At 38.3% G+C, this 17,166-nt stretch overlaps 1 protein-coding gene across 1 annotated transcript in view; it reads right to left on the bottom strand.

Moving 5' to 3' along the window:
- LOC138757011 (choline transporter-like protein 1) overlaps positions 1 to 17,166 on the bottom strand; it is an 81,879-nt gene that overhangs the window by 12,344 nt on the left and 52,369 nt on the right. The window contains exons 9-12 of the mRNA XM_069923593.1: positions 13,027 to 13,213; positions 11,249 to 11,414; positions 1,823 to 1,979; positions 1,634 to 1,717 (exon numbers count right to left, since the gene is read on the bottom strand). Coding sequence (XP_069779694.1) covers positions 1,634 to 1,717; positions 1,823 to 1,979; positions 11,249 to 11,414; positions 13,027 to 13,213 — 594 coding nt within the window. The remainder of the gene's footprint in view (positions 1 to 1,633; positions 1,718 to 1,822; positions 1,980 to 11,248; positions 11,415 to 13,026; positions 13,214 to 17,166) is intronic.

Below are 17,166 nucleotides of genomic sequence, written 5' to 3'. Positions count from 1 at the left end.
TTGTGCGTGACTACACTTTTAAAAAAAAGCCTCAATTTATCTCCTTTAAAACATGTCTATATATGATATAAAATATAACAATCTGTCACACAATTTAGACCCAAATTAATTCAGTGAGCCATCCAGAAGAAGTAAAATAAAAGTGTAAGGAGTGCAATTGATCGCTGAGAAATGGGATGAATCATGATTATTATATACAGTTCAAAATCTATCAAGTAATATGTATAATGAACTGTTTAATGTCCTTTTCAGAACCCTGACATAAGTCACAACAAAAGTATGGCAATCAGGCTTTTGAACCTCCCCTACACTACTCAGGGTCTGCTTCAACACCACAAAAGGATTATCTGCACTAATGCAAAGTCTCTTTTTGCATTAGGATGGCTGTGGATATTCATTACCATTTTTAATTTATCATCTCCATTTAATTCAATTGTAGTTTTTTTGTTTTTTTAAAATAAAGTACAGTAGAACTCTTGGCATCAGGAATTAAGCAACTGCCAAAAAAATATATAGAGTAAAATAAATTTTAAAAATTAAAATAATAGGTTAAAAAAAAGTTTAAAAATTTAAAAATAAAATGTTCTCTGAAGTAACACGTAAACCTTTGGTAAAGATGGGATCAAATATTCATCCAGCGGAAAGTCTTGGTCATGCTTTGATGTAGCAGCTGTTTTGAATAAAGTTGTGTGAAAAGGCAACAGCTTCATCCAGAAATGAAGAGCTGGTTGGTGTTGCTCACTGTTGGGGTGACTCTCTTAAAACATCTCCTTATCCATGCTTAGTAAGAGTCGCCCTGACAAGAGGTTATCTGTAATTTGGGGAAGGGGGTATTATATTAATGTTCTTTTGGGCAGCTTCGTGGAGGGGGAAGAAACCTGCAGATGCAGCAACAGGTTCAATGTTTCAAAGAATGCAACTTAAAATAAAGTAGAATGCTTTAAGGTTTATATATTCATGCGTTTATTCAGAGCAAGTATAGCATTTTGTCTTTTGTCATTTAAACTTTTTAATCTTAATGCAAGTGTATTGGTTAGGCATCGTTAATGTCTCAAGCAACCAGAAAATACACTTATCTGGCATCAATCTCCACTGGTGTCAGCCACCAGGGGTTTTACTGTACTTGCTCAGCTGCAGCAAGACATTTCACTGCATATGTACATTGTATATGATAATAAACTCTATCAATTAACCTGCACACTAAGCAAAAGGCTACCAATCTGCTTCTTAAGTTCTTACGATAACTTTTATGAACTCTAAACATTCCATAGTCCTAAATTTAACTTCATTAAAGATCACCAAAAAGAGTGAATCAGATAATCTCAAAACTGAAATTAGAACAATCTTGATTAGAGGGAGGGGGTAGATTAGTTTTAGTCTTACAGGTTTTCTTCCTTTTCCTTTTAAAAAAAAACAAATAATTTGATAAATGGGTTTAATTATGTACACAAAGAATATTTAATTGCTTTGTTTTTCATATGAATAGGCAATTTGCTAACGCTGTTATATTATGCTTTCTGATTTTCTTTATATGTATATGAGATGACTGGTTATATATCTCATTGAATGTTATATGCAAGTTTCTAATATTAAACTCAATAAAAATATTTTGAAAAATTAGAAAAAAACTTACCCGATTGAGATAGAGCAGGCACTTTTCTAAACACCAGAGACAGCACATGCATGCTTTCAACATGCATTTGGCACATGCGTTTTCCTAGATTTTAAACAAAAGTGTTAAGAATCTTCACACATGATAAAACTTGATTTCAGTTACAATACATTAAACGTAAATGTTTGCTACAGTGTACATTTTTTTTACCTTGCCTTTCAGCTGGCTGTGTATATACACAAGAATCATTCGTGGGATCTTTATTAAAGTGATAATAAAGGAACCCTTGGCTACAGTTCCCAGATGATATTTAATCAGTCGACACATAGAAGCAAGGATTGGAGTTGCTGGCAAATTATTCTTGTCCCTAACAAAGGTGGGATAAAGGCAGTAATTGGAATATGACACATCACGAGGCAGGTATTTCATCATATCCAGCATCATCTCACAATTCAATCTATGCCCTTTTTACATAGAAAATTGCCTAGTTATTCAAATAATCTGACTGAAGTTATTTGGTGTCAAAACATTTCAATTATAGGTCATACAGCATGGAACCAGGCCCCTTCAGCCTAAATTTGCCCAAGCTGACCAAAATATCCCACCCATTCTGGTCCTAACCGTCTGTAATAGAATTAATTCTGTTTGCTATTGCAGAACTCAGATCATGTTACTGGGGGAATATAATGGGTGGATTAATACTGATACTTTGCTCACTAGTTGCAGCATTGTTTAGGCCTCTTGGCGGCATAGTTAGCATAGCAGTTAATGCAATGCTGTTACAGCACCAATGATTGGGAACGGAGTTTGAATCCCTTGCTGTCTGTAAGGAGTCTGTGCGTTCTTCTCGTATCTGTGTGGGTTTTCCCCAGGGCTCTGGTTTCCTCACACTGTTCTAAATGTACCAGGGCTGTAGATCAATCAGGTGTAATTAGGTGGCACGGGCTCATGGACTGAAGAGGCCTGTTACCGTGCTGGGCATTGTAAGGTAAAACATCATGAGATGGGAATGTGTAGGGAGTTACCCTGTACAGGGCTGTAACAAGAAGGGGAGGTGTCCTTGTACTCCTGTTAGGTAAAACATCATGAGATGGGAATGTACAGGGCTGTAACAAGATGTGAATGCATCCTTGTACTTACAAGATAAGAGAGACATTGATGGATTGAGAGGCAGGAAGCTAGCAGGGAAAGGATAGCAACAGTTTTAGTCATTGGACAAGTAATGATATGATGATGTTCTAAGCACGTATCCAAGGGTATAAAAAATCACCATTTTGCTGATAACGGCAGAATGCATTCTCCGACTAACATGGTTAGTCGCAAGTGTTACAATCCGGTAATAAAGAACAAAGAACCCTGATTTCGACTCAGCCTGGTGTTTGTCTCACTCATTCATGAACAAAGCAGACCTAACAGCATCTATATTTTAAAAAAATAAAGACATCTTTAACAGCTAAAACAGTCAAGTTCTTTTTCAGCATAAAATCAGCAAGTTTGATTAAAAAGTTAAATCAGGATTTAAAAAAAACCCAATTGAGATAATGCTCAAGGTTAATTTACTTTTGTTCCATATTTTTAAAAAGAATATTCTATTTCTTAAAACATCAGTAATTTATCATTTTTAATTAAACATACTTCAGCTGCTTCTGGGCCAAAAGGCAGCCTCTTAAGATTTATGAACAGGTTGAAAGCAAGTACAGGGAAGCTCACAACTAGCCCGAAACGATCTATAACAACAAATTCTGGTTGGTGATCACACAATTCAGAGGCACTCGATGAGTTTAAAAAAAAACCTGAGATTGCATTTCTATTCTCCCTCAGTTTGTACACAAATAATGATAGTTCCAAACTCTGAGTCTACAACCAGTTCAAGGGAGGAAACTAAAGCTTTAAATGATGTTAAGATTCTTTTGTCAGAAATTAAAATAAAAACATAAACTTGACACACCAGGTTCCCCTGTCACACGAACGTTAGCAATTCCTGGGACCATGTTGTACCTCTGGACCTTATTACCATCAGCAATTTAGCAAAATGCATCACTAACAGTGTGAGGCAGAATCGAGTGAGTGCTCTCTGGAGATTGGTACAAAATCCAAATACACTTATCTTTTTAAAATAATACTCTGCAGGAAAACTGCAAAGGATTAAATCCTGCAAGAAAGATGTTCAATTCAATAGGGCGGCCCTGTTAGCGTTGCAGTTAGCCGGGGTTTTAATTCCGCACTCGAAGGAGTTTGTATGTTCTCGTGTCTGCGAGGGTTTTCCTAGGGGGGGGGGGGGAGGGGCTCCAGTTTCCTCCTACCATTCAAACGAACAGGGGCTATAGGTCAGTGATTGGGCGGCACGGGCTTGTGGGTCGAAAGGGCTTGTTACCATCCTGTATGTCTACATTTAAATTTAAAAATTGAAAAAAAAAATTCAAATAAAACACTTCCACTGAGTAAAGATTGGTTCTAATTTAACATTCTTCCAAGAACGCCAATGAAATTTGCATTGTGGGTATGCTCACTTTTCTTTTTTGAAATTTTTTTTTAGAAGACTCAAGCAAATACATACAAACATTTTCTTATCACACAATGTAATGCTCAGGTTTTCTTAAACCAAGTATCACAGTAAGGCCACAAGCTGGTGCCCTAGAATCCGTTCAACATTTATTTATCTTCTTCAAGGACAATTCAAATCTGTTACAAAGTCTTCTGGTTTTCAGATGAAAATAAAAACAAATTTTCTGATACATAACTGCACAATAATGGCTTTTAGTTGCACTCCTGAGATACAATTGCTTTGGAATTGACCACAGACTAAAAGGGCAATGTCAAAAAGAACATTTTGCATAAAATTACATCAAAGTTAATCTACTCAATATCAAAAATGTCACCCAACTGCAGTTCAAAGTGATGCTTGCTTGATGTACATTTCTATGAAGTTGGGACCTAATGAATTCTTCCAAGACAGCAGATCAGGCTGTGCAGCTTTACAAATGAGCAAATATCTTGAAGGACCTTCTGAATAATAAAATGAATCAAAATATTTGCAAGGATGATATCAGAATTGAAAAGGTTATTCCATCGATACAAAGGCTAAATGGTGACTGTGATTGTTTTTATAATTAATGGTATATTTTGAGCTGGCACGGGGGGGTGGGGGAGGAAGAAGAGGACAGCAGGAGGAAATATTGAAAACAAAGGGCAATAAACAGATATTACTATTAAATTTAATAAAGGAATTTCTTCATCCGGTGATCACAAAAGTTCAGTTGCTGTAGAAAATCCATGGCTTTCCACTTCCTGATTGAGCACAGCCACCATGTAGTAATATCGGGTCTCATCTGAATATCGGGTCTCATCTGGGACAATGTTCCTGACCCAGAACTGGCCCTCTTGCCTGCTGGAAAAAGATGAGGGGCTGAGCGGTCCAGAAAGTCGGCAGTTTCAGCAAAACTGCATTTTGAAAAGTTGAGTTGTTGGTGTAACCCATGTTGCTGGAGTTGTTTGCGTTGAGTCCAAATGCCTTTGGACCTCCAGGGTCACCAATGTGGCCAGTAAGACGCTAAATTGAAAGGAACACGCTGAGTCTTGCAGAGTTTTGGAGTAACAGCTTCACTGGTTTCAAATCCCGCACTTAAAAGACCCACCCGGTCCCAGAGTCCTTAGCACCCCAGAGTCCTTAGCACCCCAGTGGGGTGGAAGTGACATAACTTGTGGGCTGCAGCTTTGCTCCACTCTGAGCATCTCCATGGATGCTGCTAGCTGTGGACTTCGCCGCGACGCTGGTTCACTTGTCAGGCGGGAAAGCCGCTACAGTTCAAGAAATAAAGTCTGCAGTCATAAGATAGTAGGGCAGGGAGAACAAGCTAAACTCCAGCCAAGAGATGGACAGTGACAACTGCTACTGAGGTTCAACAATCGTGCAACATGATTAATGTGTTACTGAACCATCAAAAAGTAGTTTGCAATTTTATTTTTAGGTATAAAAAAAAATTTCTCCCACTTTTCTCCTAATTCTACTTTTCTTGCTTTGACTTGAAATGGCCACACTATTTATGGGACAGTCAGAATTACTAGAGTTCTGTACTCCTGGATAATTCTAAATCTGACCTAACAAAACCAAAGCAATGTTCAGTGATAGCAATATCGCCAGAAAGTAACAAGTATAAATACAATCTGCAAACATTCAAGGCAATTAGGCAAACAAAGAATTTGATAAGAGTCTTGTAATTCAATGCTCAGCGGTCAGCTTCACAAGCTCTTTATGTGATTCATGATGCCAACTCCCACACTCTGCCCTCACTGGCAGTAATGGAAGGAATACACAAACAGATTTTGCATCACATTGAAAAAAAAACAATGCAGAGTTTCAGAATGGAAACTTAAGTATCTACTGTCAATCTGAATGCATGATTAAAAGGAGAAATAAAATGGATTGACCAAAGTATCTCGCCCAAATATTTTAAGTAAAAGATTGCCACATTATTGAGCTTAAACAGTTAATATTAGCCCCTTTTACACTGCCAACCCACTAAATAGGCGTGTGAACGACCCATGTTGAAATACTGGGTGGGTCATTCATACTGGACCATGAAATTCCAGGTGTGTGCACCCTTTAACATTAAATACTTTGTATCGCGAAGCTAAGGGGAGGGGGGCGTGGTGGTGGAGAACCAACTTCTAGTAGTGACATCCTGAGTGAGGTATTACATACATGCAGTGCAGTGAAATTGTAGCAGAAATAAAGCATATACGACTGTGAACAGCCCATTATGTGCTTGGAGATTTCTTCCTCTGCCCTTATCAATAGGAGCTCCCACACCTCCCAGACTCTCAGTTGGCCACCATTATCACAACACTCTTCTTCTTCTTTGGCTTGGCTTTGCAGACGAAGATTTATGGAGGGGTATGTCCACGTCTGCTGCAGGCTCGTTGGTGACTGACAAATCCGATGCGGGACAGGCAGGCACGGTTGCAGCGGTTGGAAGGGAAAATTGGTTGGTTGGGGTTGGGTGTTGGGTTTTTCCTCCTTTGTCTTTTGTCAGTGAGGTGGGCTCTGTGGTCTTCTTCAAAGGAGGTTGCTGCCCACCGAACTGTGAGGCGCCAAGATGCACGGTTGGAGGCGATATCAGCCCACTGGCGGTGATCAATGTGGCAGGCACCAAGAGATTTCTTTAAGCAGTCCTTGTACCTCTTCTTTGGTGCACCTCTGTCTCGGTGGCCAGTGGAGAGCTCGCCATATAACACGATCTTGGGAAGGCGATGGTCCTCCATTCTGGAGATGTGACCCACCCAGCGCAGTTTGGTCTTCAGCAGTGTGGATTCGATGCTTGAGGATTCTGCCAGCTCGAGTACTTCGATGTTGGTGATGAAGTCATTCCAATGAATGTTGAGGATGGAGCGGAGACAGAGCTGATGGAAGCATTCTAGGAGCCGTAGGTGATGCCGATAGAGGACCCATGATTCGGGGCCGAACAGGAGTGAGGGTATGACAACGGCTCTGTACACGCTGATCTTTGTTTCTTCAGGTGGTTGTTTTTCCAGATTCTTTTGTTTAGTCTTCCAAAGGCGCTATTTGCCTTGGCAAGTTTGTTGTCTATCTCTTTGTCGATCCTTGTATCAGATGAAATGGTGCAGCCGAGGTAGGTAAACTGGTTGACTGTTTTGAGTTCTGTGTGCCCGATGGAGATGTGGGTGGGGGGGGGGGGGGCTGGTAGTCATGGTGGGGTCACAACACTAATACTAACACTATACACTAATGCTTATACTAAAAACCTTCAAAATCATCACACTAGCCTTGACTACACTGACCTTCTCTCCAGACTGCCGCAGGCAATGACATCACCAATGCTACCCAGCATAGTGGGTGGCCCACTGACATTGGAGCAGAGTCAAAACTGCTCAGCTCTGATACAACCTCCTGGGTTGTATCAGTCCCAGGTTGTTTTGTACCTCCTTACCAGGTTCAGAGCTTTCACAATGGCAGGTGAACTACTAAATACCCAGTAAATTCCCAGGTTCAACCCACATTCAACTGGCAGTGTGAAAGTTGGAAATATCTACTTCACACAAACATGGTTCCTAAAGATCAGCTTATTGAACAAAAGGGAGAGCATCCATTGTTTCATTGCAAGGCAAATTTTGATCCCCAGATGGAACTGGATACTATTTCCTAAAATGGCAATATTTAGAAATGTTCAATGTGCAACCAATATGAAGAACAAATTAAGCTGTCACCTTCATCTTCTTGCTAACCACTGGGATACCAAGGGCTCGAGAATATTTGCAATGTCTGCTGCTATCAACTAGCAAACCCACTTTTTAAATTTTGTTCTCATGCTGAGTGTTATGTGGACAGGCTAACATTCATTGTGTTCATTGCTGCTTAACAAAGAAGACGCCTTGTTAATGGGGAATGAACTCTAAAGTTTAACATATCTATCAGCCGCAGCCAGTTTGTAGCATTTATTCTAAGTTGAGTCAATTGGTTTAGTGTTCTATTCTCATCCAGCCACTTGAATATCTAAGGTCCAGTGAATCATGCATTATTTCATGTCCTAATCTTTCTGTTCAAAGTCTGTTCATATTATTCAGCTCTTCAATGAATATCAAACCCAGTTACTTTACTGTAGGAAGGTAACAGCTTTGAAAATTACTTTTTTTTTTAAACATTTGGAAATCATAACATTGCAATTCAAAACAGAAAGCCAGACCAGAAAAAAAAATCACTTCAAAGCTTTTTAAAACCATTTCTAATGAGTACGTTCCGTACAGACTTTATACAGTCATTATCCAGGCTGAGGAGGAAGAGGAAGCTTTTTTTTAAAATTTCTAGATGCCATACAATCAATTACATTACATACATTTCATTCAGAATTTGTCATACATGGCTTTTACAGGTTGAAAAATAGAAAGAAAAGAAGCCCCCTCAACCCACCCAATCCCCCCAAAGATCCTAAGCCTCCCTTAAGAAAAAAACCTGGAAAAAACTTGGAGAAAAATGGATGGAATATTTTTAAAAAATTATAAAGATTACATAAACCAACACATTATAACAGATCCAAATACATAAATCTTATATTTTAAATCAATTCTAAATGTTAAATTTCAATATATCTAATATTACTCCTAATTAATTATATCTATTAAGAATCTCATATTTCTTCCATCGTTCACTTTAAATTCCAAGTTAAATCAATTCTCTAAAGTAAAATAAAACATCATTGTGATCAATATAACTCCATTCATAAACATATTTATTAATAGAACTCACTCTATGACACTAAATATAGCACCAGCCCCCTCTATCATATGAGGTATGGCTCATGGCCACAAACAAGCCCTCAAACAGTGGCTGACGGACTCCACCACCTTTCACCTCTCAAATATTATATCAGAACAAAGTCTCTAATTTACTAGTCCATTGCCTCATTCCAAATAATTCCTTCTCAGTTACTCAGCCTATTAAAAGGCAAAGTTTCCACCAAATCTGATTTGATTACGGCTGTGGTCTGAGAGTTCTATGTGCTTTATCAATTTCAATTGGACCTTTTATATTTTAAATCAATTCTAAATATTGAATTCCAGTATATCTAATATTAATCCAAATTAATCAAATGTCCATTAAGAATCTCACAACTCTTCCATCATCCAATTTAAATTCTGTGTTGAATCAACTCTCTAAAGTAAAATGAAGTATCAATATAATCAATGCAACTCCATTCTATATTGGAACTTCCACCCTATTGGCGCTAAATAATATAGCACCATCCCCCTCTATCATACAAGATATGACTCATTGTCACAAATGAGCCCATGAACAGTAGCCGATGGACTCTGGCATCACCCAGGTGTTACATCTGAACAGGGTGTCTAATTTACTAGTCCATTGTTCCATTCCAAATAATTCCTTCTCATTTACTTGGCCTATTAAAAGGCAAAGTTTCCACAAAATCTGATGCCTGTTTGTAATCCATTAAAAAATTATTTTTGCCATCCGGTATTACAATCTTTATCATCGCTGGATAATGTAATGTAAACTTGCATCCCTTTTCCCAAAGACTTCTCAACTTCATTAAACTGTCTCCTCTAAGCTAACAGTGGTGTAACAATTTCCAGGTAAAAGAAAACCTTGGAACAATGATATTCAAGTGGACTTTTCTTTATTCTTACTTTTTTTTTGCTGCTAATCTTTTCCTTGTCTCGATATTTAGAACACTTAATTACTATGGAGCGAGTTTTCTCATTTGACCTTCAAATTGATTCACCCCCAGAAACTTAGGTATCCATCCTTAGAGAAACTGAATCATGTCATGCTTTTCTTCTCCTTCCTCCAAGCCAGCAATCTTAATGTTAGTTTCTCCTACTAAAATTTTCCATCTTTTCAATTGTTTTCTGAATTTATCTTCCTCTCAACAATTTCTTCAACTTCAGACTCCAATTTTTTCAGCTTCTCCTTTACACTTTTAACCTTTCGATAAACCTTCATAATATCCTGATTTTCCTCACCCTTTTGTTCTTGTACTTGCATCATATTCGTTGATAACTGCTTATATTTTTCATTCATATCCTTAACCTCAGATCTTAACTATTTTATTTCTTTCCACATCATTTTGATCTAATCCCACATTTCCCACACCCTCTGTTGCAATCCACCATCAGAGTTCTCTTTAACCTATGATTTACATTTAACATCTTCATAAACTGAAGCAAACCTTGTCTGTCCTTGTTCCACAATACTTGTTAATTCACCACTGAAATCAATCATCTCACTTGAATCTGATACTCTGGCCTTGATTAAATAATCTGTTTTCCTTGGCCTGACGCTATTTTCCGCAACTGACAGGCTGGTCACACTTGCTGCTGTTCCCAGCAACTCAACTCTCTGACGGGCCTTGATCATCGCTCCAGATCCGAGACTTCTCTGCATCAAAGACCTCTCTTCATATTCAGGAACAACACCTTTATCTGCTCCAACAATAATAATTCTTTTCTTCGAAGGCATTTTAAAGAGTAAATTCTTATATTATTCCTTCATATTTTAATCTCTGCTTACTTCAATTAAATGATAATTTTCTTCTATTTTCCTGGGAGTTTTAGGATTCCACGTCCTACATCCTCCACATCACTTGACTCCCCCCAAGAGGAAAAATTTTGTCACAATGAGGAGGATAGATATTCCACTCTGGGTGCATACTTGGGGGAAAAATGGTTGGTGGCATTTTTCACATGATAAATTAAACAACTGAGTTCTATATGTCATCTCTGGTGGATGCAAAGTTTCCTAGGTACAACACAAAGAGGAACAGAGAAGCTCTCTCTTGTGTTCTATCTACAATAAAGCCCTCAAATTATAGCATAGCCATTGATTAAATGATTACTTGTATCTCAGGTTATTGATGGGAGCTTGCTATATAGTTATTGGTTGCTGTACCACCTACATTACATTTTGCTGTTAAATCTTAGGAGTCTGATCGACAAGTTTCGTGAAAACCTAATGGTGCATAAATGCTCAGGAATCTGCAAGTGATTTTTTTTTCTAAAATGGGGAAACAACAAGGTGGTAAACAGTTATTTCTTGAAAACTCAAAGTAACATTTATGGTCAAATATAACCATTAAATGTTTTAAATTCCCATTAATTTCTTACCGGGTAAAATAGTAAGTTACGACAGCTCCAGCTATAGCCATCTGTTGACAGGCAAGTATGAACTCGCTGATCCAAATGAGACCAACTAGATGATAAATCCAAGTATACTGGAGAGGACCGGATACTTTAAACTCTACATAGCCTTGGTCTTTTTTTTGAGGATAACCTATAATGGAAGAGATGGTGGGGTAGTGGCGGGGGGGGGGGGTGGTGTGGTCGGGGAGTGGTGGTGGGGGGGGCCAAAAGAAACAAACTGTGGTTTCAAGGGCTGTTGTTTATTTTAAAAATGAATCAAATATACTATAGGCCAAACAAAATATAAATTAGTGCCAAGTGCATGCATAAATTAAAAATCATCAGATATAGGAATTATAATGAAAAAGATGAAAAGCAAATGGCATAAATATAGCAAGTGATTTTTTTTTGTTAAACAAAATGGGTACAGCATTTGCCAAACAATATGAAGGCATTTTCATTTTTGTTCTAAAGCCATTGTTCAAACATGACCAAAAAACCAAATGTGCTCCTTGAATTCTCACTGTTCACAAGTATTTAAAGAACAATTGAAATAATAGTACAGGTCAACTACCCCTTATCTGAAATGCACGAGACCAGAAGTATTTCCAATTTTGGAATAATGTGTTTAATAATGTGAATAATGTTTTGTACTTACCATTAAAAAAAATTAGATCTCTGCTTACAAAAGATGATAAATGCAGCACAAATACTAGAAATTTTGCTGGATGGCAAAAAACAGTGAGTAATGCACATAGGTCTGGCAGTGACAATGGTTGGTAACAAGCTGGCACCCACTTGTGGCTTCATGTCGGCGCTCAAACATTTTTGGAGCATTTCAGATCTCGGAAATTTGGATAAGGGGTTCTCGACCTTTATTAACATTCCATCCACATATCAGGAAATAAATACTTACTTTAAAAATAATTATTTAAGTCTATTTGGATAGGTAATGGAAAACAATATTTTAAGTTTTACATAGAGGACAGAAAACTAGTATCCAGCAAATTAATGCAATATCAATTTGATCAAAAAGTTATTTAATCATCTAAACTGCATCATCAAGAGAGGAGGAAAATTCAGTTTTGATCATCATGGCTTCAAACAGTATGTTCTTAGTTTTGTGCTTTGAGGATGAGATTCTTTCTTGTGCTTTATACCATTTTGTCTAGTAATCTTTTATTGTGCTGCATGTTTATTCGCTATTTATGGCTTGAAATTGGCATATATTAGAGCCTTGCAAACAGGTCAAGCATTAGGATAACCAATTCCCAATTTGTGCATTAAATTATAAAACAGTCATTAACCACCCAAAAGGATCAGGCTTTAATCTCTGATTTTTTTTCTCTCCAGAGCTATGTGGAAAATACAGCATGATACTGCAATTTGAAGTTAATTAACTCAAAGGATGAAAAACTGATGAAAATGCATGTTTATATGTATGTACTCTTAACTGCGCAAACTTTTTTTGGTACACAAATTTCATTCTTTGGGACACTTACTGTCCCAATGTTTAAAAAAAAGTGCGACTTCTATCCATAATATGCTCTTGACCATAATTTTTAAAAACATCCCCCCCCCCCCAAACATAAATCTCTTCACTTCTCATAAGGTGTAAATTCGAAAGCATTTTGAATATGTTTAATCTGTACAAAGGTTCTCAGGAGTTCCAGATAGGAATAGGAAGAAATTATGAGAAAATAACAAACCACAATCTGTCAAATTGAGATTGCAGAAATAAATTCTGAACAAGCACTCCCTACCTGCTGTGGCCAATAACAGGAGCACTGCAATCCAATAGATCCAGAAAAATGCCAAGGCAAGGAAGGTCCAGAGTGATTGAAAGATGAGAAATGGAATGTAAGTGAACACTTTTCCTGCCACATGGAACAAGGCAATAGTAAGGGCCACACGCTTCCTCATTATTAGCATTAACAACAGTAAAATGACCTGCAAAATAATAATTGTACATTAGTTTCCTTTCATCATGCTTTTAATAGCATGAGTAACAGTAAAGTAATAGTAATACCTTGAGATGCAAGTCAATGGTGCCCTAAAATTACCCTGCAGTATTATTTAGATTGTCCAACATTTTACACTCATTACAAACAGACTCCGAGAGGAGGAAAACTGTACTGACTTGGGACCATACTATAATTCATAACATAACATAACAATTACAGCACGGAAACAGGCCATTAGGCCCTTCTAGTCCGCACTGAACCAAACATTCCTCTCTAGTCCCACCTACCTGCTCAATGACCATAACCCTCCACCTTCTTCTCATCCATATACCTGTCCAGCTTTTTCTTAAATAATAAAATTGACTCTGCCGCCACTATTTCTCCCGGAAGCTCATTCCACACCGCTACCACTCTCTGAGTAAAGAAGTTCCCCCTCATGTTACCTCTAAACCTCTGCCCCTTAACTCTTAACTTATGTCCTCTTGTTTCAATCTCTCCTACTCTTAACAGAAATAGTCTATCCACATCCACTCTGTCTATCCCTTTCATAATCTTAAATACCTCTATCTAATCCCCTCTCAACCTTCTACGCTCCAAAGAATAAAGACCTAATCTGCCCAATCTCTCCCTGTACTCTAGATGCTTAAACCCAGGTAACATTCTGGTAAATCTTCTCTGCACTCTCTCCACTCTGTTTATATCCTTCCTATAATTAGGCGACCAGAACTGCACACAGAACTCTAAATTAGGCCGCTTCAACGCCTTATACAATCTCAACATCACTTCCCAACTCCTATATTCCATGCAATGATTGATAAAGGCCAACATACTAAAAGCCTTCTTCACCACCCTATTCACATGAGTTTCTACCTTCAGGGAACGATGTACCGTTACTCCTAAATCCTTCTGCTCTTCTGTATTCATCAATGCTCTCCCATTTACGACGTATGTCCTGTTCTGATTCTTCTTACCAAAATGAAGCACCTCACACTTATCAGCATTAAATTCCATCTGCCATTTTTCAGCCCACTTTTCTAAGCAGCCCAAATCCCTCTGCAATCCTTGAAAACCTTCTTCATTATCCACTATTCCGCCTATCTTAGTATCGTCTGCATATTTACTAATCCAATTCACCACCCCATCATCTAGATCATTAATGTATATAACGAACAACAATGGGCCCAATACAGATCCCTGAGGCACACCACTGGTCACCGGCCTCCAACCTGACAGACAATTTTCCACTACCACTCTCTGGCCTCGCCCTTTCTGGCCTCTCCCTTTCAGCCAATGTTCAATCCATTTGACTAATTCAAGTCTCCAAAGATTTGAAGTAGAAGGCATTAAAGCCCAATCTTCTGCCCATCCATTGATGGCAAGTCAGAGATACACCAGAACAGGAAATTATGTTAATCATTTGGCAAAAACTAAAGTGACTTTCTACTACACCAAAAATCAATGGTTTTCATTTCATTTGTTGTTTTTTGAAGGTTGATTGTTTGATGATAAAGTTGATAAAGGTTGGGTATTTCACTGATGCCGAAGCCCATTGCACACAAGGCAACTGAGTTTGTGTAAAGTCATATCTACTATGATAAAGAAAAAAAATGGCAGCCATTAAAGTTTGTTTACATTTTTTTTACAGTGTGTACATTGTGTACAGTTTTTTTTGTACTACCAATAAGTGGTAATTCTGCCTCACCTGCAAGAAAAAGAATCTCAGGGATATCATGTATGCACTCTGACAATAAATCTTAACTTGAACACTTCACAGAGTCACAGTGATGCAGCAAAAAAAAAATTCTTAAATAGCAGCTCCTAATCCCTAGTAAAAAAAAAGTTTGACCACTTCCACCGACTTATCCATTTATTTATACATTATCATTGAGGTCATGGAAAGTGAGATAACAACAAACTGGACCCTGCTATCCGCACCACAGACTCGATGCCAACCAATAGATTTGATTTTTTAATTAAATTTAGGTACAGCATGGTAAAAGGCTCTTTTGGCTCACAAGCCTGTGCCACCCAATTAACCTAGATCACCTGGCACATTGGAGTGTAGGGAAACAATGGAGCACCTGGAGGAAACCTAAGCAAACACTGGGAACATTCAAACTCCTTAGAGTGCCAGATTTGAAACAGGTCACTGGTGTTGTCACAGCATTGCGCTAACTGCTACGATATCCATGCCGCTCCTTTGGCAATATTAAAGATCAAGTTTGTCAAAACATGGAAGCCACCCAACTTAGTTGAGCTCAGAACTGCCATAAACTCTATTTGCTTTTTGATATCTTCCCTCAAGCAAATAGGACATTGCAGGAATTCATAACAAGTGATCAAAGGTGGAAAGGGTGAGCAAATTCTGGTTCTTGGGAGTTACTATCTCAGATAATCTTTCCTAGACCCAACACACCAATGGCATTGTGAAGAAAGCATGATGGCACCTCTAATTCCTCAGGAGTTTGTGGAGATTTAGTACGTCACCAGAAAGCCTGGCACATTTTTACAGAGGTGTGGTAGAAAGCGTGCTGAATGGCTGCATCACGTTTTGGTATGGGGACACCAATAGCCCTGAGCATAAAACCCTGCAAAAGATTGTGGATACAGCCCAGGACATCACAAGCAAAACCCTACCCACTATTGAGTACATCTACAGAGAATGTTGCCGTTGGAGAGCAGCAGCAATCATCAAAGACCCTCACCATCTAGCTCTGTTCTCGTCGCTGCCATCAGGAAAGAGGTATAGATGTCACAAGACTCACACTACCAGGTTCAGGAACAGCTGCTACTCCTCCACCATCAGACTCCTCAATAGCAAACTCAATCAGAGACTCATTTAAGGACTCTTACTTGTGCACTTTATTGATATTCTTTTTTTATTCTGTGTTGCACAGAGTATTCATTGTCTGTTTGCAGTTCTTTGTTAACATGTTTACACTGTGTAAAGTTTTTTTTTGCACTACCAATTAGTCATAATTCTTGCGCACCTGCAGAAAAAGTATCTCAGGGTTGTATGTGATGTCATGTATGTACTCTGACAATAAATCTGAAATCTGATTTTGCATGGAACCACATTTCAAGAAATTTTCAAGGCAATTTCTTTCCACCTATGGAATGGATTATCCACAGATGCTGGATCACCTAGATTCAACAAGTGGCTGCAGATGCTGTAATCTGATGCAAAAAAACTTGCAGGAGAAACTCGCAGACCAGGTAGCATCTGTGGAAATAGAGGGGTTATTTGACCCTTCAGTCAGTCTGATGCGGCTTTCAACACAAGCCTCCAGAGTTATTGCCTGATCTGTTGAGCCCTTCCACTTTTTCTGCTTCAGACTTAATTATACCAATTCCCTGGACATTCCTATCCAATTTTTGTATCCCACACAAATATATCCATGTCAATAATCGTGGCCCTCCTTTCACAACTCTTCCTATACTCCCAGCATGCATTTAATATTATTGACGTGCTCCTCACAGTCATGCTCTCCCCACCCTTGAAATTTGCACATGATTCTACCCTTTAATATCTCAGATGGAAAGATTTCCAAATTGAAGAGGCATTATGCTAGATCACGTCAAATCAGCTCTGGTGCCTCCAGAACACCCATTCCTATACTTATAGGCAGATATGGCCATACAATCTAATCCGCACCTTGGAATCTGATGACTTGGCCTGGAAAGTCAGTGGGCTCCAGGATTTTCCTCAAGGAAATCCCACCTCAATAATGTCCTGTTAGCATCCAAGGCTTTGCCCGATATTAAAGTTGCTTTATAGATTTTGTTGCTTTTATTGAGTTATATAACCAAAAACAAATAAAATTAACATAAAAGCATAACTAAAGTACAAAATAAAATTTCTTCTTTCCTCTTTACCTCTTAAATCTTTGCCTGACCACCCATAATAAAATCAGCATCATTTCAGATTGAAGAGTATTA

The sequence above is a fragment of the Narcine bancroftii genome, chromosome 1 (assembly GCF_036971445.1).
Source record: "Narcine bancroftii isolate sNarBan1 chromosome 1, sNarBan1.hap1, whole genome shotgun sequence".
NCBI lineage: Eukaryota > Metazoa > Chordata > Chondrichthyes > Torpediniformes > Narcinidae > Narcine > Narcine bancroftii.
This window is presented reverse-complemented; position numbering and strand designations above follow the sequence as displayed.